Raw genomic sequence first — 26920 nt, forward strand, 5'->3', positions numbered from 1 at the left:
ACAAAAGGTAATTAGCCCTTAACTGCTCGAGGGGGGCATGTCAGACAATCAAGTTTATAACAATGGCTGTATTTAAGCGAGAATCCCCGCAGAGTTGGATCGATCCAGCTGGTAAAGTGTATGAATCTGAATGCTCCCTTAAACTTTGGGGATTGATTAATGTGTTATCAGGAATGTGAATGGGCCCTATCTAAGACCCCATTCCCAGAGATTAGATCGATCTAACTGGATCGACCTAACTCCTTGGGGGTTCACGCTAAATAGCCGTCGGCCGAGCGGGCACAAAAGTTAATTATCCCCTTACAGATTGTAGTAGGCGGGACGGACATTTAAGCCGGATTATCTGACAGTAATCTAGTGAGACGGGGATAGATCGATCTAAAATCTATGGAAATGCGCCCTAAGTTTGGTGCTTTTAGGTTGGGGCTGTCTCTGGGGTGGATACAGACCGGTTGTAAAATGCATTTGGTTGAAAAAAGATATTCTACAGATACATATTTGGGACACCCTGTAAGACAAAATTGAATTATACTCTGGAGTTAGCCTTTCGATGTTTTTTTAATATTCATGCAATAAGATGAAAATAGGGGCGCATTCAGATTAACGCATCGCGCTAGCTGGGTCGGTTCAATTTTACGGCAGATTCATGCTAAAGTGCAATCAATGGAAAGAGCTTAATGCTCTCGCGGTTAATTACCCCCAGCTGCTCAGGGAGGGGTGTCAAACAGTTAAATATAAGCTGATCAAGATGGTTGTGCTTTAAATAGCGAGAATCCCCGGCAGAATTGGGTCAACCCAGCTTGTACGGTGTGTGAATCTGAATGCGGTCTAAGGGTGCGTATTGATTAACCCCATAGAGCCCGTCACCGCATATGTGCGGTTCAATTATCGCTTACCCCAAACGCCCAGAACCGCATATGTGCGTATCTTGGAAAGATCGTCTTCTGTACTCTTTTGTATCGTGAGTCATGAAATGATATATAGTTTAACATCCGGGCATGTTTCTTGTCTCTCAATTGCCACCATTTTTAAAGGCGATAGAAATATATATGAGCGAGAAAACGGCGATTTTCAAGACTTAGTTGGAGAAAATAAAATCAAGATGGCGGCTCCTCGCTACGGTAGGGACCTGCGAAGGGATACTGTTATTGAAATGATTAAAAATCCGGACTTTGAAGAGAAGTTTTCGTGTGACAGTAACATAGACAGTGGCGTTGATATTCATTTATTTATGATATAAAGGACGATAGAAATATATATGAGCGAGAAATCGGCGATTTTCTAGACCTAGCTGGTGAAAGTAAAATCAAAATGGCGACTTCTCACTACGGAAGGGGCCTGCGAATGAATACTGTTATTGAAATGATTGAAAACTTCGACACTGATAAGGTGTTTTCGAGTGACAGTGATATAAACAGTGGGGATAATATTCCTTTATTCTTGATATAAGTTTTAAAGACGTTTTTGTCATAGATGGTGTAAAAATTTGACTTCTATTCAGCTCTGGCCACGATGTTCAGGTGAGCTGAAAAGCTGGCATACCTAATAGCAAAACGATCATAACTTAAAAATTGATAGAGATAAATTGCTGAAATTTCCTGGATTGCAAGTTACTATAATTGCATCATCCCTGTGAATTTTCAGGCAAATGTATGTAGAAATAAAAAATTGATGTGCATAAGATAAATCAACTTTGTTTTATTTTACCCATTACCAAATGAAAATGTAGTTTTTAACCGGCTATAACTTTTGATACTGCATGTTGAATTTAAATGTAATTCTATTTTCATTTAGCTTGAAATATTGGCTTTTTAAAAATGTATACTTTGTATGGGTAATAAAGGCAAACAAATAAATTATGACCAATTTACTGAGGTGACCCGGCTTTTCAAGGCTAGCTCACAGAATTAATTGGGCACAGCATAGCTTTATGGGTCAGCATTAACTGGATCCTATGGGGTTAAGTATATCGATTCAATTCGGCGGGGATTCTTGATGAATGCTATAGATGACAAGATCAACTCTTTATCCCTGCGCTCAGTACAATGCATAAAAGCTGTTTATTATGCGCGTACGCTAGAAACAAGAAGAGTGGTGTTAATCAGATTGCATTCATCGAAAATCCTGCCGAGTTGGATCGATCTGTCTACCAGAACCTATTCTGCCTAGTACGGTAGTTTCATTGGGAACGCGTCGTGAAGAATTACCTAGGCCGATGTTACTGCTTTTGCCATTAAGGGATCTTGGATATTAACGAAAAACTCCAAAACTAATGCAGCTAATGAAATTTCCTATTAACTTAAAGATAAGGTCTAGCAAGCCAAACAATTTTTCAAAGTTTGTGGTCACAGTGTAACACGAGTGACGTAATATCAGCGTTTTGAGGCTAAAATTGTCTTTTTTTTAATCAAGAATTTCTCTTAAACAAAAAGCCCTATTAATACGATTGAAATAGCTATCTAAAAGTTAGCACAAACTCCAGTGATCTCTGTCAGGATTTTCTCTTTTTATTTTTGCTTTTGATTTTATTTTGATAAAACGTGAATTTTACGAAATATATATGGACCTTCCAATTTCAGTATTAATAACTTCAAAAATAAAAGGTCAATCCAAAAACCAAGACTCAGTCGACTAGATATTTTACTGAAACAGAGACACATCAAATTTCATGTCAATCTGACAGTTACAGAATGAGATATGGGTATTGAAGTTTAGACTATGTTATCAATCTTCAAAGCTGAGAAATCGCTCCTAAACCATTTTGCTCAGGTAATTGGGCTATTTAAGCAAAATAATTGCACCTCCGCCTTACCTGTTATCATCTTGTTGATCGGGAAGGTCTATACACCATTACGTGTTAAAATTGGGTTGTTTGTTTCTATCTAGATGCCAGAAAATCTTACTTTTGTACGCAAACTTATTCGTACCACGAAAGCCGCTCTTCCCTGAGAAATGATTGACAGCTGAGTAGGTCTACCTTCTCTCGTTTCACTGACGTAATTAATCATAATTGTGCCTGACGCAGTAGGAGTCTGTGCACTGTCTAGGAAGTGTCTAAGGAAGCGCTTACAAACAAAAAGAGGATTACTTGGTGTGCCAGCAGAGGAAATTTGCCACCCGTCGTGCGTGGACGCCGCTCTACACACCAAGACACGAAAATTGAGAAAGCAAAGCAAGATTTACTCCGAGAAATGGCCGAATGTGGGTACGCATATGCCATGATGCCACAGAGTGCCAAGACCGTAATATGCGAATTTGAAAATGTTTTGTGTGGCAATATTACTTAAAAACTTGCTTGCTATTACAATCTTTATTGTGCATAAAATGATTGCCTAACGATTTTTTTCTGACAACCCCAGACGTTGTACGAATACTCAGCAGTTCAAGTGTGATCTCGAGTCTTTACCTAGACGTGATTTAGACGCTATAGTAGAAAATTTAATATATCGTACACTCTCTTTCAAAATTCTCTTGCTTTCCTCGCTCATCCGTTTTCTCACGACTTTCTTTCTTCCCATGACTGTTTATATAACTGTGTTCTGCTTAGCTGACGTAAGACTTATGAGCTGCCAGGGCACGCGTAACAGCTTAAGAAGTTAGACAACCATTCTTGCCCCGCCCCCCATAGTAACGGTGCTTGACAACGGAGGCGGAGCCTAAAGCCTGCCACCCGTACCAGTCAGGACAGGTAGAAAAACTCGTCCAAATGTATATTTTTAGTCCGTGTTTCACAAATATAACTTAATTGAGTATTAGATACAAAATTGATTATTTCTAACGTATAAAAAACTAAAAATCGAGTTTTAGACGTATTTTTAATATCCTAGACCCCTTAAGCAGCGCGTGTTAATGTCACATTCAACACGCCACTGTTGATTTCAGCAGATTCGTTTTCGAGAGGCTTGCACCATGGGTAACTTCAGTACAGTTTAAGAGAAGCTTTGTCAGTGTAGTATAGTATATTTAGTCAGTGTAGTATAGTTTAGTTCTAATCAAGACCATTATGCTCTAACGGTTCTTTTTTTAGAAATTTTAGTTGAAGTGATATCTTAGTCTTTATATTGGTATATAAAAAATAGATTAATATAACTACAGCTAATGCGCCTACCGTTCCCAAATCTATCTCTTCTGCCGAATTATTTCAGGTTTGATAATGCGTACTAAATATCACAATCAGTACTAACAGCACTTTATCACTAGACGCATTTATCTGAAAGGCGAATCCTAATAAAGAAATACGGATTATGAACTTTTTTCCTGGGGACAGTGTAATAAGGCCACATAAAATAAAAGGATATTCATTTTCATTGTCGTCACAATATGATTAATATCTCTGTTGTAACAGTATTTTTCTTTGACGACAAGTTACCATGAGACGTAAATCAGAGCAGAGCTTTAACTGACTGTTAAGTTTTTTGTAATGTAAGAATATGTTAAAAGAAGTTACGTTTGTATAGTTCTGTAATCGACGAGATGTCTGTATAACCAACATGTTCTTTTTTTTTCATAACAGACAGGCTGCTGTTGCATGTCCAGAAAGTTTTTTTCAAACTCACAGTGACTTGTATATGTTAATTTATCTTACACCATAACAGATACATAGTATATCATACATGTGGTTTTTGTCTGCGGTATATCAAGTACATTTTTGTATTGCACACCTGCTTACCACTATTCAAAACGGTGGGAGTAGAAGTTAATTGATCTTTTTTATGGTGAACTAAAAACTGAATAAAGACAGTTGCAGAAATAAAATAATAACAGAAATGGAGAAAACAAATAATTATACGAAGAGCTTAAATTAAATAATCAAGGTAAATACACCCAGTAACTCCTGAATAAAAAAGAAATGTAAAACAGTAGATAAAAAAATAAATGAAATCAAAAATAATACTTACTTTCCCTATCAACTCTGAAAACGTTTCCTCACAATGATAACATCAGAAATAACATATTAGGGCATTCTCCCCTGCAACTCATCTGGCTTAGTCTAGGTGAAGAAACGGTAACGGTTAATTGTATCCCCCATGACGCGGAACTGGCGGAGGCCGTACGAGATGGGTCGGGATTAAGCCCATGTCTACCGCCACGCTCACGCTGGTGGTACGGTTATTGGTCGCTGCATGGAGGGTGGAGTTGTCTGTTAACTGCCTTTCTTGAACCGACCTATTCATCCAGTCTTGAAAAGTCGATTATCACTGATTTTTTACGAAACTGTTGACTTGATATTCATGAGTGCAGGGTGGACGTGAACCGCAATCGGTCTCTAGAAAAACGGGACTCTCCCGCAATCCAAAAAATTTCGTAATTGAAACACCCGTTTTTTTCTTTTGAAAATAATCAGTGTGCGCTTAAAGGTAGCCTTGATGGAGTGTAAAACCACTTTTATCAGTTTCTTATACAATTCAAAAATAATAGCACAGGCCATTCGATTAAATATCATTATAGGCGTCCTCTCATTTTATCCGTTCCAATCTTTATTCAATATTTCATGTGAAACATGTATGGTGTTCATGAGTTGGAAAGGGTAGCCATTGCATAAACTTCCCCACATTGTAATGAGTAGTTCACGGAAACAATACGACCTATATGGATAATTTTCACGTGCGTTTCGGTCGCACTCAAAACGAAATGATAAAGATTCTAGAAGCTGAGTTCACACGAAAGTTAATCACCCCCTAGCAGCTCCAGGATTGCTAATCTGATTGCAGTAAGAATCCTGGTGGAGTTGGATCAATCTACGTAGAATGATAGTTTCGTTGGGAACGCACCCTTAGATTCCGTTTGTAATTATAATTCTTAAAATCGAAGACAATCTTAAAATGTTTCGGACTATCGAACCTTCGGACTAATGAACCTTCGGACTATCGAACCTTCGGACTATCGAACCTTCGGACTAATGAACCTTCGGACCAATGGACCTTTAATTTTCGGACTAATGAACCTTCGGACCAATGAACCTTTTTGTTAAAAATCTGATGAAAAATTTACGAATTTTCGGACCAATGAACCTTCGGACCAATGAACCTTCGGACTATCGAGACGCCTCCGAATTGGGGAGCAGATAATAAATTGGACACACAAAACCTGGTGCATAATTTAATTGCTAGAGCTGGCCAGCTGCTAAAACACCCAGTTTCGTTATGGCTCTTCGCGTAGTTTCTTCCATTGTGGTGGCAGGTCGCAGTGCGGTGATAACTGTCAAGGAGGCCGTTTGTAAAGGATCCATGACGGTGTCAGAAGCCGGGAGATCCTTGATTAAACATTAACCACTGCACAGAAAATAGGTAAAGTGGCTGGGGCAACAAGTGCGGGCATAGCTTTTGATTTGAAGGACCTGATTGAATCGTCTATAAAACTGCACAAAAAGAAACATTCAGAGGTAGTGTGCCAACTACATGCCAAGGCAAACAGTTTGGAAGCTTCTTATTCGGCGTAAAAATAAAAGGGAGTGATGAAAAGTAACTGAAAATGTTTTAACAAGAGAAAGTAATAGTAACCAAAATGTCTACATTGTTTGTTAGTGCACACAGTTCTGCTTTCACATTCAACAATGGTTGACAACTTCACAGATGTTCCACAATTTGGACAAAATTTGTTGTCTGGGTCTAAGTCTGCCCCACAAGGGTCCCCTCCAGGAGGACCAACACACTTCATTCTTCTTACCTATGGGTAAGTTATTCTTTCTTTGGGCAGCTAGTAGTTTCACTGTCTGATGTTCTCTTCAGCACACCCACTGCCTCAGATGTAGAGTAATTAACTTCCCTGTCCTGAACTACAAAAAGGATTCGAAGAATTTAATCAGGTTATTGTTTGGGTAGTGATTCATTTGTGAACTGATAAGATTTTTCAAAATTACTATATTTGCACTTTGATAGTGAAGAAGTGGATTAATGATTACCTTGCTATTTATTATTCAAATGTATATTTGAAGCATTTCTTTGAAATGCTAAATGCCCATGCAACAAATGCTACTGATACATGCAGTAGTATCATTGTATCCTAACATTTTATTCTTATGCCACCCCTGTATAATTTCCTAACCAATTATGGTTACCTTTAAATTCATTAATATCATTTTAATATGTTTTGAAATAAAAATTTCACTGAACAAAATAAAAACTTGCTGCTTTTTATTTTTCTGAACCAAAGGAAATACATGTAACAATACCAGTTTTTGCATGCCACAGACATGCATGGCTGGTGATCAAGTAATATTGGTAAAAAAACTTGTGAAAAAAATATTTTGATGAGCCTGGTAGAGTGAACATTGTATATCTTGCTATATGCTACACTTGTATCAAGCTCTGACCCTGGTATCACCAAAAAAAAAAAAAAAAGCAACTCCATGGGGTTTTCCTGCCAAAAGGATTTTCCCAGGAAAATAAGCAATTTTTTTGTACTCATGAATCATTTATCTATAATCGTACAATCCTTCTCTGCACTTGGATTCAACCCTTAATTAAATTTATAAAGGTTAATTTGGTTTAAAATGACTAGCCAGTCACACAATGTATTAACCAGCGGCTGTTTTCCTACATACTCCTATGTAAATATCAACATCAAGTATGCTCCAGAAAAATATTATTTAAGGGGTTAAATCACTATAAGGTGTATGTAAGGTTTTATAAGAAACTGCAGATGGCAAAATTAGTGTTTGGGGAATTTTCAAACCCATGTAGAGTACCTTAAAGTTAGGTTCCTTACCTAAGAACTTAATTACCAAAGTTACATGTTCACATCTTACCCTATTAGCAACAGTGTTACAGCACTGTCAACTAAGCCAGGGAACTGACTTGAGGTTTTTTGTGAAACTGGGGCCTGCCAATCTAAATAAGCAGTTCCGTGACTACTCCGCCATTTTAAAGCACGCGACACAGTTTCAACCCTCTTGTAGTTGAAGTCAACAAAAACTGGTACAATTAAACGACCACTTAAACGATTGAATTTTAAACGTTGAATAATTTCTATTCTGTAACAATACCACATAAAACTTACAAGCGTTAAAGGTGATCTTTCGGTATTTCACAGGAACAACCTTAGAGCTAAAGTGAAAATGCAGACGTCGCCACTTCTCTATTGTGCTCTGAGCCGAACGCCCGAAGTTACCAAATATATATGGTGAAAGCGAAACCAACTGATAACTACTACTGATTGGCATCGGGAATACTAATGTTTCTGACTAAGCCACTAAAATTACCTCATAATTTTCCAAACAACATTTTTTCTTCTGAAATTGCTTCTTTTAAGCCAGACGAAAGAGAAAGTGGGTACTAAATTTCCCCGTGCGACTTGCTGGAAATTCCGGCGGTTACTAAGTTATTTCGTAACATTTGTTTCAGTTTCGAAGTATTTTAAATGAACAAATACTTGTAATATACTAAATTTGAATAGATTTTCCATTTTGATGCCTATTAAAATAATTATTTTATTAATTATGAAATATTAACTGAGTGTTTGGAGTTCTCATATAAGATCAAAACTTTTATCAAGAAGGTAGATAGCTTTGGGGTACATGTTGTGGCAACTTTGACAGGTCCGTAGTAATATATGTTTAGGGTTATTAAGTAGATAAAGATAACTAACAGGATTGTTTTAGTATATTAGTATTTATGTTTTAAAGCTTATTTACTATTTTAGCATCTTAAACATACCAGTTAGTATATTAAATTATAAATATATGATATATGCATGAATATATTAATAGATATGTTGGACCTATGAAGACAAACGGCCAACAGGACAGGAAAGACGAGAAGATGTGAGCATTTGTTTATTAGTGATTATTTTCATTTGCATGGTCAAATGCTCCGTTGATATATCATTTAAAACAAAGGCACTCTGTTATATCAGTTATCATTTGCACAGCAATCTGATATTCTGAAAATTGCTACTTGAGTCGAGGATTTCAGTTGGGGAAAATGTCTATAAGACTATTTCCCCCACAATTTCCCTGAGGATTCTGTAGTTTTCAACTTTCACCTTTTAGAGCCTGTGTGACAGGAATGGTAGTCCTAGGAATGGAAGACCGGAGTCCCTTATGATTTCTACAGGTAAGGACTAGTGGAGTACTGGGGTTAGTATACATGTATGTCGCCTGTACAAAGTACTGAGTACAGTACAGGGGAACGAACTACGGTTCCTTGCGAATAACCATTCTTGTCTCACCTGGAATTCCGCCTTCCTCCAGATATATTTCAGCCTGGAAAAAAGCCGGGTATATATTAAATCAGAAGACAACTGCAGTTTAGCATCATAATTATATGTAGTGACAAAATTTGTAAATCAATACTGAATTTGAATATTGGAAAATACTGTTGTCTGTAATAACAGTACATGATGCAGCCTACTGGTAGTGCAGGCCCGTAGCAGGGGGTGGGGGTGGGGGGGGGGGAGTTGGGGGTTCAAAAGAACCGCACTTTTTGCTGGGAAAAGGTCCACTCTGGATAACATTTGATCTAGGTACATGAAGGTTTATGGTAAAAGGTCAACTTTTTCAGAAAACAAACCCCCCATTTGAAATTGCTGGCTAGGGGCCTAGCTGTAGTGTATACTGTAACCTGTAAGGTACATGTACAGTAGAAATAGGGTCTGCCTAAATTGTGCAATACAGCACAACACAGCGCAATACACTTGAAAAAGAAGAGTCCAGTCACAAGTAAACATGAGATGCCTGTAGCACTTCTTTTGCTAGAGGTTAATCATTCAGTACCGGAACAACACTGAATCAATAAAGAGTAAATTGGTACTCCGCAGAGTCATAAATTTGGACATTTGATATATGTATCACAATTAAAGGCAGAAACCAACAAATAATTTCCCATTGACAACCATACTAAGAAATGCCTGCAAAACTGCAAGAACAGAATTACTGGAAAAAGCACCAATTTTCTCTCACTGAACTACATTTGCCTAGAACAGTCGGTGATTAGTCCATTTAGTGGTTTCTGCCCTTCACAGAATAAAACCCCTGTTCTGACCAGCCTCCAGAGCCCATTGTGAGAAGATACATCAGACCCAGCCAAGAGTTGTACCAGGCAGCCTCCTCTCCACCCCCTGTCGGGCAACAACAACCCTCAGCAGCAACCCTGCTGTACCGATCATACTAAGACCCTGGAGGGCCCAGCCAGAGAGTTTGTCCAGTAGCCAGTCCCAACCCCCAGATGATGAATACAAGTTGGTTTCAGAAGAAAAAATTGTCAATCTGGTCAATAAAGTCTTGTCAGAGCATATAGCTGAGTGCACTGGCTCAATGGTTTGGGACAGAGAGGCAGAGAGCAAATGGGGGAGTGGCTTGGTCAATGGGACTAAAATGTGAAACATGTCAGCTAGAATAGGACAGGGAAGAAGAAACTGTACAATGAAGACTAAAGCAAGCAGAGAGCAGCAATGGTGAATGCAGGCTTGCGAGTAGGCCTGTCACAGAATATGACCTCTAGCACAGCAATGAGGCAGATCTTAATGGCAAGCAATGTGACCCCGCCCAGCCCATCAGCCATGCAGAAGCAAGCTACTGAAGTCAGTGCAGCGATAACAGAGCTAAACAAAGCTGATATGCAACAGCGCCGCGAAAACCTACATCACATTCAGGATCTCAGAGGGTATGGAGTACAGCCCATAGCAGTAGAAGGAGATGGGAGATACAGTAATAGCCTGTTCAGCGGAGGGAACAAAACACCATACCAGCCAGTCACTCAGACTGTGTACACTGTAGCAGAGAATGTGACCAGCCAGATGGACATTATTATTGGTGGTAACAAGCTCTGCCGTACTGCTCACCTGCTCAGAAGTAGAGGGGAAGATGTCTCTTGTCCAGAGCACAGTGGAGTCTGCACAGCCAATCTACGAGAAGACGACAGCATTGGTGACGAGCAATGTGCCTTGAGGAAATTTCTGGTGAGGTCACAGTTGGTGCCTTAACCACTGATGGTGACAGCCAAACCCACTCTGCGTGTGACAATGTTGAGTCTTCGGGACACACAACACTTTACCAAAGCTCTGAAAAAACAAATAGAAAAAGCACCATTTTCTAGTCAAGTGTTTCCAGGAAAAAAAAAACACACTAAAGACAAAATGCAAAAATGCTTTACTCAGTGCATAGCAATGCGCTGCTATTCTGAATTTGATGCTTGCTTTAAAGGTGCATACAATGTCATTTTTTTGTCACATTTTATAATACTTTTTTATATTTATGTTAACAATTCAACTTTTTAGGGGTTATCATGTGTTTGATTTTTTTTAAATTTCAATATATGAGTTAAATAAAATCAGTATAAAAAAGGTCCCCTTTTTATTTAAATTCTCATATTTGTTATTACTAATTTCTTCCTTACATCAATGTCACACTGGTATATGACATCAATGTTTATTTATCATATTTCAGCACTAAATTTTTAACTGTAAATAATATAGATGATGCTAAAGTCATTAAAGAAAACATCATACAAAATTTCAGGTTATAGTTTGGCAAATAAACAATATTTCAACAAGATCTTCAGCCCCAAAGACTTCACGTTCTACAGTGAGTAGATAGCATACAACGTATTTGATTGACAGGCAGTATGTTGCCTTGACAACGAACTAGATATATCTAGTTCATCCAGTTCAATCTAGCTGTTGTTTCCAGCACAGTACTTGTGTAGTTTCTGTTTTTGGAACGGTCTTTATCTCTAGAGCACGTAGATTTTTAACCAAATAAATATTCAGTAGTGAGCCTGTTACGTGAATAAATTTTGTCTTGTGAAGTCCTGGAGGGTGTTCACTTTCATAATTTGGCGGTAAGTTTGCTCAGACTTCGTCTTGCGACTGCATGTGTTTTGTGCCAAAAGTAGGTCACTCTTTTCAGTACCGTCTTGGAAGAGAGAAAAAGACGTTAGAATGCATCAAAATGATTTTTAAAAAAAAGATTTTTGCTCTGAATTTCTCATTATAATCATAACCTGTTCGTCGTACAGCCAATCCTGCAACTTCACTTGCCCGAACTGAATTTTTACCTGCCCCGGACAGGCGCCAATTTCGAGCCCTGCGTCGCATCTTTACTGATATTTTCTCTTGCCGCATGGATTCATTTATTTATAAATGATCACGACTGCTACTATTCTTCAGTCAAAATAACATGAAGGATAGACTATGAGATGCTAATACTACTGCACCAGGCAGAATAAAAATAAACAACGTAACGTGCACACAAGAGATTCAAGTACGCACACAAGTCGTTAGCGTCGCGTCTGTCAGGAATAAAGGCAATGGGCACACACACACTACCAGGGTATCGGAGTTCAAAGAATCATGTCGGCAAAAAAGAAGCGTATCGGCAAAAAGAAATGCGTATCGCTGCCGATACGCTATAAAGGCCTGGGGAGAACCCTGCACTAGCTGATTTGGTAGGCGTGACAGACAATTAAGCCTCTCGAGCTGCTAGCAATTTAGCATGAACCCCCAGGGAGTTAGGCCGATCCAGATGGATCGATCTACATGTAAGTATGGGAACCCAGTCCTAGACTTTAGCAACTCTGAAGACTTGCACATCTTAAGACAAGTGCCTAAATTACAGACTGGGCTCAAGGGCAATTGAATCAACAAAACTAAATATCAACACACAAAAAGTTAGAAAACTAATAATTAAGACGTCACCTTTTCTTGGAACTTTGCAGGAAGGATTCACAGTGCAGTCGGCTTAATAGGTATCGTGCTGGTATCGTGCCAACTTCTTCAATCATTAAATATCTGGAGAAAGATGAAAAACAGATAAAAATGAGAGTAAATCACAAAAAGACAATTGCATTTAAGTTTAGAGCTAGAAGTAGAATCCTTAACTGCTACAGAAGATATGACAGATGTAAAGCATTGAAAAGTAATGACTATAGAAAATCCATATCTATGCCAAAACTTATATTTCATGATCACAATTATTCAAAGAATTAAAAGAAAATGTATGATTTTGAGATACTACTCTTTAATAAATATGTAGTAAAATACAAAAATACAAAAGTTTGTTGGTCTTTCTTCTATTTAAAACTAAGAAATATTATTGAGAAACTAGAAATTTAGTAAATGTAAGTTAAAAAAAAAAAATTATCATGTACACAATTTGGCCTCTGCTTGTGTCCGAGGCACCTGCCCACATTACGACAGTGTAGTCTGTTATTGTTGATTCCATGAGGCTCTGCTGTGAGATGATCAGGGTTACAGCACAGAGTGACTGCACACAGGTGGGATACTTCTGTCCCTCTTGGTATGTTCAGAATTCTTTCCTTTAGCATAAATGCCACCCTGTGCACTCCAACAGTAACAGAGTGTCTTGCCCCAGGGAATGTAACCCTCATCATCCCATAACAGACCCCACTGGAACAACTGGTGCCCCCAGTCCATAGCCAACAGTATCCCTCCTGTGTGTTATGCAATTTGCTGTTTAATTTTTCTCTCAATTCGAGGAAAAACTGCTCGTTAGCCATATTTGTGAGAAATGATGCAAGACAAAAAATACTGTCATCAGACAAAATTTCTTACCAGCATTACTTGAACATGTCCCCCCCCTCTGTTTAAAAGAAACACTGCACCACTCACAGTCAGTAACCCCCTCCGCCAGAGGTCTCATGACTGCACAGCACCTGTGCCTGGTCCTGAAAAAAAAAAACTGGCAGTAGTTTACACCCTAGCCTGCTAGTCGATACTAACTTTAACCCTAGCAACACACAAGAAATGCCAAGAAAAAAAAGTAAAAAACACTAATTTTCTCTTACTGAACAACATTCGTCTATAACAGTCGGTGATTGGTCCATTTAGTGGTTTCTGCCCTTTAAGATTATTCATCATTATGTTTATAGGATGTGTCAGTTAAAAGTACTTCAACACTAATTTTGTAATTAAACCTTTCTGAAAAATCAAAGGTGAAAATAGTTATAATTCTCCAAAATCTACTGTTACCATTTTACATTCAGTATCTTTATTAAAATGACTGACATCAATGGGCAACAATAGCATAAAGTACATGTATATATATATTGCTATATTAATACTCTCATATAATACTTGTTATTCTGCTTAGGAGAGATGAAAGATGGCACCAGATGGGTGCAGTATTTTCTCCATCACTGGCAATGTGTTGTGAAATAAGATGTCCACAGTAACCCAGAGTATGTTCCGTTTTGGAGGAGACCTGGAGTTTGACCTCACCTGGGAGCCATTCCCAGGAACAGTGATGGATGTGCGATTGAAACCATACTCCAGAAGGGTCAGTTTTCTACAGTTTCTACGTCCACTCACACCAGAAAAACCATATTTTCTGGCACAGATTAGGTCACTGGGTAAGAAGTTTTAACACATTTTTATTTTAATAAAATTAATAAATAAAAAATGATCGCTGTTCATGTTTTTTTCTAACTGTGGTTCTTGATAGTGGTTTTACAAATGCAAACTATCATTTTGATGTAATTCTCAGTGCTGTCATTAAAGTTAAATGCCTCTTTTCCACAAGTAATAGCAAACCACTCACTTTCTTGAAAACCCTCTATCATTCATGCCTTTTTTCTTGTAATTTCATTATCCAGGTCCAACAAGTGTGGTAACAATAGGTATAGCCGGCTCTGACATCCCCCTAGATGTCCACCCAGGTCACTGGAATAACACAGTGGGCTACCAGAGCCACACTGGCAAGTGTTACACATCACATAACTACAGTGGCAATACAGATGGAGAGAAGTTTGGCATGGGTAATTCATCTTGATATTATTGACAGTTATGTTGTGTATTGACGATAGAGAAATATTTTGATTTTTATTTAAATTTTATTTATTTTTATTTATTTTTACATAAACTCATTAAAATTTTTAATTTTGTGAAATTGACTATTATATGTACATGCAGTCAGTACATTTACATGACACAGAAGAGTATTGACTTAATTGCTATTATATGTTACCCCATAGGTACCATAATATAATAGCAGAAATTTAAATATTGGTATATACAGCTATATACATGGACTTGTATATGAAAACTGAGGATACTTATGTATGTTTATTATCCCCTTGTTTTACTGGTATTAATATCTAAGATAAATGCCATTTGGACTCAACATGTCAATAAAGCATGTTTTAGTTGCCCATTAGATAGAATTGTTCCTGAATTACATTTGTAGGCTTAAACACTACTAGGCTATGCATTAAAATACTCATTTCAGGTGATGTTTTTGGAGTTCTTGTCACCCATTTTGACAAACAGTCATCTACTGTAGTATTCATAAAGAATGGGTTGCCAATAGGAACAAGGTAGGGTGTGAGTTATAATCCAGTCGTAAGAGATAGTCGATAAAAGGCCCTCAGTGCCATAATATCATTTGATTTGTTGAAAATTGATTTGAAAAATAGTGATATGATTTAAGCAAAGTTATTTACTTGGACGCAAAGTGTCCATTGTTCCCTAGTCCTTAATTTACACATAATTTGAAGCACAACAAATCATATTTCATATTTTGACTATTTATTGGCAATATTTACAATGCATGGATGGTCCATATTTCCAGGTATCATTACCAGGCAAAGCACAGTGAGTTCTTCCCTACTATAGCCCTGGAGAATGGGGCCATAGACATAGGCATGTTGTGGCCCCCAGCTGTCCTCAAACCCCCAGCACTTAGTATGGTGAGAACAATACATATAGCTTTATACAATAATATATATACATGTTCTACTTTATAAATTTATAATATGTATATACTCTTAATGTAAAGGTGGGCTCATATAGCTAAATACCAATTACTATAATAAGAATTCCTCCCTTTTTTGTTGCCGATGGCTGAAAGTCAGGGGTCTGGCTCATAGCATACAATTATTCTCTCTCTCTCGCTCTTTTTTTGTGAAAAAGAATTTTTTGTTTTGTCTGTATTATCATTAATTTGTTTGCATGAACACTATTCTTTGTTTTTGTTAATAGCAAACCATTTTGACTGTTATTCCTTTAGGGCAACATGAATCACTGGATCAAAGCTTCCAACATTCAATATGATGCAATGAAAGAGACATTTTACTATGAAGATACAGAGAAATATGCATTTTGCTCCATGCAGAGTTCTGTGGCATTATCAAAAGGTGAGCCGATGGTTAATTTATTCTTATGTACTGCATAAGAACCATGCAGTTAGATGCCACAATAAGCAGTTTAAATCCTAAAAATTATTTGACAATTATGAATGTGAAAAGCTTGTACATGTACTAGTAGGTAATGGTATGTGTCATGCCAAAATTGGTATGTCTGGTAATTAACAATACTGAAAAGCAGCACATTCTGAGTTTGTTCAGCAAAGTTTTACTTCAACACTTATTCAAACAATATAGATAAATCTAGAGATAATGTGGTATCAAAAAATGAGGGTGCCATGAGAATGATTTAAATGCTACACTTGCCAAATGATAAACATCTGACCACTTCCACACTGAAATAAATTGTCAACAGAATTATTCCTATGTGTGTTCTGAATTTAAAATGATTATTCAGTGTCCTTTTTGAAAATGATATGAAACAGTTATATTTTATAGGGAAATAAGAATACTTATCTGAGGCATGCCTATTATGCAACATAATTAAAGTCATATTTTGGCAGTACACATGTATGAGTATGGTACTTAGCATTTCAACTTAAAACAGTGCAGGATTGTGCTCTTGGAAGCTGTAGTATCTGAATTAAGTGACTCATTTATTAAAAAATCTCTCTTAACTACGCATTAAACATTTCTGTTAGATTCAAATTAACATATGAAAACTATGAGTCAGTTTATGAATAAGAGGCCTTAATTAGAAGGATTGGCCAGTGTTGATCAAATAAAAATTGCATGAATCACCATAGATCATGTAAACATCTGCATGGTATTGAAATCTTCTTGCATGTATGTTATTAATATTAAGCAATTTAATATTTAGATCACATAAACATCTGCATGGTATTGTAATCTTCTTGCATGTATGATTATACAGTATGTTATAAATATTAAGCAATTTAATATATAGATTTGGTCAGTCTCAGCCAGTCAGTCAGTCATTATTAATAAGACTAATCATGATTTCATTAAAGTATTTCTGTGCACTGTATTAAGTTGTTTCATTATTTTAGACATTCAGCACTTTGATGTGGTGGTGAGGGAGGTAAATGAGAAGGGCCATGGACCCACCATAGCTCTGGTCACCTGCAGCAGCTTAATGCTGTATCCAACCTGCGGACTCATGGTGGACTACCTCAAATGGTCAAATGAAACTACAGGTGAAGGATAGAATAAATAATATTAATCTTTTTATGTTTATCTTTCAGGCAGTTTGTTTTGAATGTTAGTCGTCTCTGAATGTTATCCCATTGGCTTTCTGTCTTACAGAGGCCTTGGTAAAAAAACAATATTTGCATGTTGGTAAATAAATATAATTAAATTGATTGAACATTCACAAGATGTGAACATTATTTACAGTTTATTTGATTTGGAACAGATCTTTAATTTCATTGCAGGCCTGAAACCATGCGTGGCATGCACAAACTTCCTTCACATATGTACATGTTACTTGTTTATAATGGAAACTTATATACAGTAGTTACATATTTAATCTTAAATGCAACATTCTGTTTTTACTTTGCTGGTCTAGGTATCATAAACTTTCATAAAATGTTTAAACCAACTTTACAAGGTTATTTATTTTACCCCCTACTTGGTAAATTCACATTGAAGGTACATAGTACAGTAGTTATACTGCATGTGGATCAACTGGTTCTACATCTTTTTTCTTTTGGATTGCTTTCAGATCTGAAGCTGGAAGTAGGTCAGCGTATAGGTTGGGGAGTTCACTATGGCCCTGAGAGCCAAGAGAAAAATGTAACCTTTGATGAAACTGCCCTGCAACCTGTCTTGTGTTATGTCACTCTGGACACCACTGTCATATACTGCAAAATCATGCTGCAGCCCCCTGGAGGTTTCTTCCCGCTAGTCACACTCAAGCCATATGGTACATGAATACATACTTTGGTGACACTTGTGCACTTGTTAAAAAGTACATTTATGTGATCTATTAATAAGTAATTATTTATGTGAAGATTGGTACAATTTTGATAAATTCAGAGGTTTGGTTAATTTTTGATTACTGTATTACCATTTGCATTGATTGAAAGTATGTTGCTTTGAAATAACATATAATATTGTATCTTCTGTTTTCTTTGTTAATTTTTTATTTTAATTTTTTTAACAGCATCCAAAGTCAAGATAGACATGACATTCAACCCCCGTCCCAAGGGAGTCGAGAATCTGGACCAGTTGTATGCAGAAAGGTTGCAGGGAGCTATGGAAGAACTAAAAAAATCATTTGATCTGACAAGTGAGAGTTTTTATTGCACAAACATTATAGTAGCATATAGAAAGAAGATATGAAAAGTTCACACATTGCAATGATATCATTGTTTTGGTTGATGACTGTTTCTTACAATTAAACTTACTGGTTGGTTTGTCATCTTATTTAGAACCATATTTCTGATTGTTGTTTTCTTATTACTTTTCTTTTAGTTATTGGTTGTTTTGTCGCACTCTTTCATGTTTGATTTACATCAATAACAAGTCTTGTTATGAAAATCAAAAGTCTCTGCAGACTTCATTTTAACTGAAAGATTTGAAGCAGTGAACAAAAATATGTTTTCACCTAAACAGGTGGTGATTTTTGTATTTATATTTTAGGCATTCCAATGAAATGGTTAAGAATATCAGAAGATCTGCAAGTCACTGTTACAGACTATGTCACCCTTCTGAAATACCCGAAGGAACCCAAGGGCATGGGCGTCATTCAGCTACAACAATCTCTCAATAGACAGTACAATTATTATTCCATTACTGTTAATAAACTTGGTATGTTTACTCCACATGTTTCTTCTCCACACATGTGCTTGATTAAAAAGAACGGTTAGATTTGATTTTAAATGTTATCTTTTACAATATTAACACAGCCTTTATAAACCTGAGGGTTATAATACTGTTGCTGTTATGTATGCTTAACAACTGCATGATTACTTGTAATATACAGTATATTTAGGATTAAATTTAGTTGCATGTAAATATCCTGTGTGATGGATCATAAACATGTACATAATATGCATTGACTCATCAACTGACTTTGTAGATGCAGACTCAGTGGTATGTCTGGGAGTAGCAGGAGCTGACTTCCCATTAAATAAGATGCCTGGAAAGCTACCAGGATCTGTTGGTTGGCAATCCAAATATGGCTGTCTCCTCTCAGAGGGATCTGCCCATGGAAATTCCATAGGAGAGAGATTTCAAACAGGTATGCTTTAAATATACGATATTTTTACCACCAGTTGTTATTTTGTCAAAGGACAAACATATACTTTATGCACAGAAGAATTGTGCATGAAAGCAGTATTAAACAAAATGGGGAATTTTCTGGGAGTTCATATACACACTGTATTCTGTATGTCAAGTGAAACACAAATATGTATCGGGGGTCATGAATCTTGTTTAAGACACATTGTAAATTGGGTTGCAAAATGTTTATTTTCATCCAAATTACATGGCGTTTTCTCACACCCTGTATATTAACCTGATGTATTGTAGGGGATACAGTTGGCATACAGATAACTTCCTTTAGTGAAAAGGCATGTGTGGTTCTGTTCATCAAGAATTACAGACCAGTAGGGACAAGATACCTGTTCAGCAAAGACCTAAATCAGTTGTATCCAACTGTGGCAGTGTTTGGGAACAAGCATGAAGTGGATCTTAATATCTTCTGGCAGAACCAGACCAATGTAGGGCTATTTCCTGTGGTAAGGTTGAGGGACAATTAAGACGACTCTGGGAGTTGTTTTATTGGGAAAGATCACTTTTCATTCTGTTCAGTACATAAGTTTTTGTTGCATTAAACATACTATGCCATCTAATTCAGATGCTTTTTAATACTGTAGAGATACAGAACCATTAAATATACATGTCTGTTGAGCTTTGAAACTTTGTTTCATGTTAATTTTTTTTTTTATGGTGGAAGAAGGGATAATGGAGAATTACTCTTTGCTTTTTGTCTAACCCTCATATCTTAAGTAAATAATTTTTTTCTGATGGATATTCATGTGTGTAGTCTGTTGATCTTGTTAAAAGATTAAACTCTTCATTCTCTGCACTAAAATATAACTGTCCCTGCAGTTACTGAAAGCTCTGTAAGGCACTTGTACAGTATTTTTAGTGCAGAAAATGAAAAGTTTAATCTTAAAACATTTTTATGTTTATAACATATTTTGTATATAAGGCCTTCTAGCATTTTTCTTTTTATTTTAAAAAATGAAAACATTTGATAGATTTACTTGCTTGTTAGACCTCCACAACTTCCAGTAGAAATGAATACTGCTTATCAAGTTGAAGATTTGCAAAAGCAGAGTGTGCTATACACATTCCATGTCAAGATTCTTTATTGCCTTTTCTTATAGACCAAGATAGACAGCTGGATCATCCCTGTAGGTGCTCGAATTGTTGACTCAGAAGAAAATGTAATAGAGGTCACTACTGACACAAATGATATCCTGTCCCTACAAGCACCATATGGACTCAGTAGAAGTATGTTACACAATCAGGTCTTATATTGGCATAACATTGTCACAATTCTGCTATTTCTGTATATTATTATTATTATTATGATGATGATGATGTTTACTAGCTTGTTTACTGCAAAGCATGGATATTTTGTGAATTTTTCTGTTGGTAACCTTGCAGTGTATAATATGCTAACATATTGGATCCACATTTATGGATGGATTTGTCAGGGAATCTCATTTTCACTTTAGATAATATGCAACATTGAAACAAATCTTTCACCAGAATCTAAATGTTAAAAAATGGTGTTTTTTTTCTGCTTTTAATATGATTGGAATGTAATAAGTCCTCTCCAGAACCAAGTGTGATGTCACAACTAATTACAACTTTTCAAAAATGAGTTTAAATTTTTGGAACAAAAAATGAATAAAAAAGCAAAAGAGATAATTGACAATAAATGCCTATTTTACACACAAACCATGAGACAAATTTGAAATAATCATAACACATCATATCGCAGTGTTGGCTCGCTACCAGACTATCAAGTATCAAGTTTTTTCAACAAGATACATTGTAAATTTAATTTATATAATAAAATAAACAATCTTTTATCTTATCCAGCTTACAATCATTTTGAGGTCCAAATAATAGAGGACTTCAGTGATGAGGTGCCCCCACCCATGATAGCTCTGACCACAGCCAGTCCTCTTCTGCCACCACCGGAGTCCAACTTCAGACAGGACTTCATCAGGTTCTGGGCAACTGGGGCAGGTATGATCACTGCTAGCACACGTACAGTATCTAACACCCTGTCCTGTCTAGCACACTTGCACAACACACACACTAACATACTGGTACAGATCAATATAAAACATTAAAATATCTGACGTACAGATACACTGAATTATCACTTTAGTATTTTAACATACACTATAGCTAATAAGTCCCCGGTCACTTTAATAGCACACGCTGTCTACATCAGACGCGCTAATGCGCACGTCCCCGACAGTGTTAATGATAGGGGGATTACGATGGACAGCGCATGTTGCTCACAGCAGTAGGCGCTGCCGCTGAAGTTAAACCGGTAATTAAGTCTTTAACTTGACTAAACATGTTTTGCTTTGTAACTTGCGTCCTTCAGTCTTGCTGTTGCGGAAGCGCCGGCGGGACATATCTCCACCTTGCCGATATTTATCCCGACTCTCGACTTTAAAAGTATTATTGGTTTTGATTTTATCAAAGTCTTATTATATCAGAAAACCTGCATATTTTCACACGTTAAGAGAATTATAGAAACTGTAGAAAAAGCTACTCGTACATCAGGGATAAAAAACAACACCTTGCAGCACTATTACCTATTATTCATCAACAGAAATTACTGTTTCACTTTTTTCTCCCAAATTACAAAGTCTGATGACAACTGAAAGCCTTTAGCCATACCTCAGGGCAGTGGGAGATAGTCTGGATTTGATTAAATGTAATAAAAGTATATTTTGAAGAATTTTCCTAGCCTTCGGTAATTTCCGCAAAGCTTCGGCATGCGCGGCAATACAGAGCTGTCGATATCTGTATGCGTGAACAATAGAATTGGTGGAACAACGGTTAACATCGTTGAGTCGTCTGCAACCTACCCGACGGGAGTTCGTGTCACTGTCGGTACTTTTGAAGATTTTGAAATTGTGATTATTATAAATATCTATTAATATATAAAGCAGTCGTGGCTAATTGTTTTTGCAACAGAAAGCACAGTAGGGAGGTTTGTTGTTATTGTTAAAGTTATTATTACTGGGGACATAAATTAGTATGCTAATCTCTTATCATGGTATAATGATTGATACGATGGGTATCAAATAGTTTTCCTTTGATATAAACAACAAAAGAGCGGCCTTCCAAATATCTTTGAGGACGCAGGAGCGATGATCGCTACTCTTACCAACAGTAAATCACCGATTTACTTGACTCCGCTACTTCGAGCAAAATCACACACCACCAAAAGACAAATTAGACCACGTTCGTCCTCTTATTAAAACAAAGAATGTAAAAATGTGATGTCGGTCAAAGAAGAGGCCTAGACTACGTGCTTCATGGTTTATTAGATAGGCCTATTCATTGGATTTTTTTTTATTTCATTATTATAGCTTCACCTCGCGAGACCCTTTTTTATATATTTAAAACACAGCACCCCACTGGTTTCGCGATCATGAAGAAAGGGAGTGTAGCAAAGAACCTCATTAATGGTCGTAATAATAGGTGGTTGCATTGTAGGCCTAACCTTGTTCATTTTAGTCGACAGACTAAGCTAGAAGAAAGAAAAGATCATTATCGCCTCTCTTTACTTAGGAACAATAAGGATGGCTAGTGGCAGCATTTATAAGTTCTTTTATTTAGAAACTTTCCGATCCTTTGTCTGGGACTGCGTCCGAGAAACGGCGATAACGACAGAGACGTCCTCGAACATTTTGGACTCAGTGCAAATAAAAAAAAATCCGTTAAGAAGTAGCCTTTAAATGTCCTGGCAAATAATTTTGCGATGGCTCAGAGAGTTCTAGAATGAATGACAAGCAACGACATTAGGGTTAATAATAGACTAAAAACTATCAGAGTGTAGGCCTGTCTTACTTCATTTCTAAGGCCATCTTGTGATACGAGTCATGCTACACTACAAAAGAGGGGGTAGCAGTGGATGATTTAATACAGGGATACCATCGATAGTATATCAATAGAAAATCGCAATCCTCAAATGTTTTTTAATTCATTAAATATAAACGGTCTTTTCTCGTACAATGGGTCTGGTATAGTTGTATTGGCCTATCAGTTGGAAACACGTGTTTCGTCTACAATTGCAAATGGCGGAGGTGCCGTGGTAGTTATTGTCGTAAAATTAGCTGGATACGGTGCACGTGAGAAAATTATTCATTAAATTTAGTTTTCGAGCGTCAGCTTAATCTGGTAAAATGCGAGACGAAAAAAATGATAGATAGAGCCTTATGACCCACTGTAGAATGATGCCGAATAATACATCAACGACGTAGTTTATCAGCAGATAAACGTGTTTCCATTCTCGGCTGACTGAGGAAAGGTTTGAGAGAGCATTTAAAGAAGAGGCGGTCGAACCAATAGTGAGTAGGAAGTGTGCTGCAATCAAGACGAACAATACCGATCATAAGTGGACAGCTTATAACCCCTAATTAACCCCGGGTTACGCGCTGCTGTGTTGACTCCTTGCTGGGAAGGGGTAGCGGCCTCCTACTGCTGTGCGTAATCAAACATTGTCTTCTAACATGCGGCTACACGACGGTTGCATTGTATTAATAAAGTAATACCTATTCATAAGGAAGGGGGCGGATGGTAATCTTACGAGAATTAAATCAGTTATCGATCATACGCGTACCAATAGTCGTGTTTTTTTTTAGCTATACGGTACATGTCTATACACTTACACTATGGTTCTAAGTGAAACAGCAGAACTGACCTACACCATTATTCATCTGCCTTCAATGAATGGGATCGAGTTTAAGATCTATGCATGATAGTAAGATTTTCTGAAAGTAGATTTAGGGCCCATTCCAAGTGAAACCATCATTCTACATAAAATGATCTTACTCCACAAGGACTCTTGCATACCCAAATTATCCCTTCCATTACAGATTATTTTTCTCACATGGTGTAATAGTTCTAATATTCATACTGTCTGCTTCCATTCCAGCATCCAGTGCCATAAAGAAAGGGGACAAGGTTGGCTGGGGGATAATGTTTCCAGATAAGGAACTACAGGACAACAACAAGGACGAGCTGGTCATTTGCTACTTGACCATTAACAGGGACATAGCACTGACCAGGGTGATGTTTAATCCTCCTGGAGGGTTTCACCCCCTGGTGGTCATCCCTCCTAGATGTAAGTGTTCAGTATCATATATTATCATACCAGGGCCTGGAAAGCAGGTGCTGGGAGGATCCAATCTTTTCATCAAACAATGACAAAGATAAATCTAGGATATATCGTAGTATATGTATTGTGCTCAATAGTTTGTCTGCACATCTACATTTGTTTACATGATTATATGAGATATATTTATTCAATGTATGAAATTCTTTGCTGTTTGGAATTTTAAGAGTTTGTATATGTGTGCAATTTTATTTCAAAGATATAAACCATACATACATGTACAAAAAAGCATTGATGCAGACATATAATAGGACTGTGCTTTTAACAGGATACACACAGAATCCTTTCAAAAATGAAGCTTTTAGAAGGTCTATTACCTCATCCAGTTGGCAAATTTTAATCAATGCCATTTACAAATTGTCTTTTTTATTGCAGTGCATAGAGTAAAGCTGGACTTCTCATGCACAGTTATCATTGACCACCCATTCACAGATGAAAGCATTAGGACACTGATAGGGGAAGCCAAGCGTCTGCTAGCTGAAGAAGAGGAGCTGAAATCTGCTGGAAAAGACATAGGAGACTGGCAGAAAGACAAAATGCGGTACATCAAGGGGGTTCCACATGCAAAGAATGAACAGGAGAAGGCCCAAGAGGAGGAGTTATGTGGCGATGATAAAACTGACCTACATTCAAATACACCTGGGGTGGATAATGAAAGTGGAGAGATTAATTCCACTGATGAAGTATCTCAGTCAAGTGGAAATGCTGAGGAAACTTGTGAGGATGTAAAGAAAAATAAGAAGAATAAGTCAAGGACTTGTGCAATACTTTAATCACAAAGCAGCTGTGAATTGACTCAGATTGAGCCAGTTGTATTATGAGTATATCAGGGTTTCCTGACATTTGCAATATTTTTACCACATGAAGAATGCATATCACTTGATTAGCTACATTTTTACTTTAGGTTAAAAGGGCATGATTTTTTTTACTTGAAATTACGTACTGCTACATATTCTACTGAGATCAGACAATTGGATGTACATTGTATGTCATAATGATTAGATAAAGTATACCAGAATGTGAACAGCGCAACATACTTGTACATGGAGCAGATCTCCTCATTCCTGTTCCTTCTGTTTTTTCACCTTTATTTTTTATTGAACACAACTTTATTTAAGGCTATTTATACTAAAACCTTTTAAAGATATTTTTTTTTACCCAAATGTAGCATGGCATTTATATTTATACTTGCATAATACTATACATATGTGATGTGTGTTGTCTTAAATTTAAGATGTATGTAGCTGAAAATAAGAAGTTTACATATGTTTACTCATAATTTCCAAGTGTAACTTATACCCCCTTTACACTGGACGGCGTCCTTTCTGCGTTCTTTCTGCAACCATGAAATTTGGCATCACTGTGGTCTTAATAAGGAGGCACGAGCATTGATTTTGTATCACAATGAATGCTCAATGATCGGCCAGTTGTCGGCACGTAAAGTATTATAATTTTTTAACTTTCAAATGGGGCGGTACTGCTGGACGCAGAAAGGATGCCGTCCAGTGTAAAGGGGGCCTTAGTGTCTATGTATTTTAGGGGTGGATTGAGGCCATCTTCTGGGTCTTCCAGAAGACGGTCAGATTACATTGATGGGTATCTAATTTTTTTGTCGGAAAAATAGAGAATGGATCTACAAAGATATTTTGGAAGACTCTCAGAAAATTTTTCTGGATCTGCCCCTGTATTTTGTGTCTATTTATTTTATTTAATTATTTAAATTTGCTACAGATTCTGTATTCATATCTGTGAATATCAATTGAAAAATCAATCTGTAGTCTGGTAGAGAGTTCTATATACTTGAATAAAAAGCTTCATACCTGTTTTCTGCCACTTCTCTATATAGATGGCAATTAATGTTGAGATTGCATCTTGTTTTCTTGTATCTTTAGCTGAGTGACAAACTGTTTGGCTTCAATGCCATAAAAATTCCAGCTTGTCCATAGCGACATCGGGAATTGAACATGTGCTGCATATACTGCTATCAAGAATTTGCTCTGATATACTAACGCACACTTTGCAAAATAACAGTTAAAAGTGCCTCTCTGCACATTCAAGTAATAACACTGCATTTAAGCGGACCCTTGGACTAAAAATCCTTTGGAATATGTTTAAAAGTAGAAAATTTTTATCAGGAAACCTGGATACCATGTTGAGATAAATATTTGAATGTTTGTTATGTCACCCGGACTGAAGTGCTGGGATATTTGTGCTCAGAGTTGCTTGTTTCACTAGTTAAAATTGTCTGATATTGTTGTTTTTAATTAAGTGCAATTGGGCAAAGCAGTTATATACATGTAGATGTATGTATTTTGTAGCTGTGTTTCTGTGGTTAACGCCGGATAGATTGATAAAATGTTTGTGAGAATCTTTATACCAGTGCGTCTTTTTGCTCTTAAATGTTATTCGATCTTAG

The 26920-nt window shown here is 36.9% G+C and overlaps 2 protein-coding genes across 7 annotated transcripts in view; one reads left to right on the forward strand and one right to left on the reverse strand.

The window, feature by feature from the left end:
* The window catches only part of LOC106180403 (E3 ubiquitin-protein ligase rnf213-alpha-like), an 82282-nt gene extending 73965 nt beyond the window's left edge, over positions 1-8317 (reverse strand). For 4 of the 6 annotated variants that reach the window (XR_015332251.1, XR_015332252.1, XM_087002930.1 and 1 more), the window contains exon 1: positions 8201-8317. The gene's annotated coding sequence lies outside the window, so the exon portion shown is untranslated. Of the gene's footprint in view, positions 1-6666; positions 6776-7998; positions 8129-8200 lie in introns of those variants that run through there. The other 2 variants (XM_087002929.1, XM_087002931.1) reach the window with 2 other exon arrangements.
* A 194-nt stretch (positions 8318-8511) lies between these two features.
* Positions 8512-26367, forward strand: LOC106164234 (uncharacterized). Its single transcript, XM_013542081.2, has 18 exons — positions 8512-8536; positions 8708-8761; positions 8990-9053; positions 14048-14306; positions 14550-14711; positions 15182-15269; positions 15524-15641; positions 15962-16088; positions 17108-17254; positions 17782-17982; positions 18223-18348; positions 18702-18869; positions 19141-19302; positions 19593-19801; positions 20456-20582; positions 21180-21329; positions 24265-24453; positions 24880-26367. Exons 4-18 carry the CDS (start codon positions 14117-14119, stop codon positions 25275-25277), a joined length of 2562 nt encoding a protein of 853 aa, XP_013397535.2. The 5' UTR covers positions 8512-8536; positions 8708-8761; positions 8990-9053; positions 14048-14116; the 3' UTR covers positions 25278-26367.
* The last annotated feature ends 553 nt before the right edge of the window (positions 26368-26920 follow it).

The sequence above is a fragment of the Lingula anatina genome, chromosome 1 (assembly GCF_051362555.1).
Source record: "Lingula anatina isolate TDL-2025a chromosome 1, LinAna3.0, whole genome shotgun sequence".
In the NCBI taxonomy this organism is placed as follows: Eukaryota; Metazoa; Brachiopoda; class Lingulata; order Lingulida; family Lingulidae; genus Lingula; species Lingula anatina.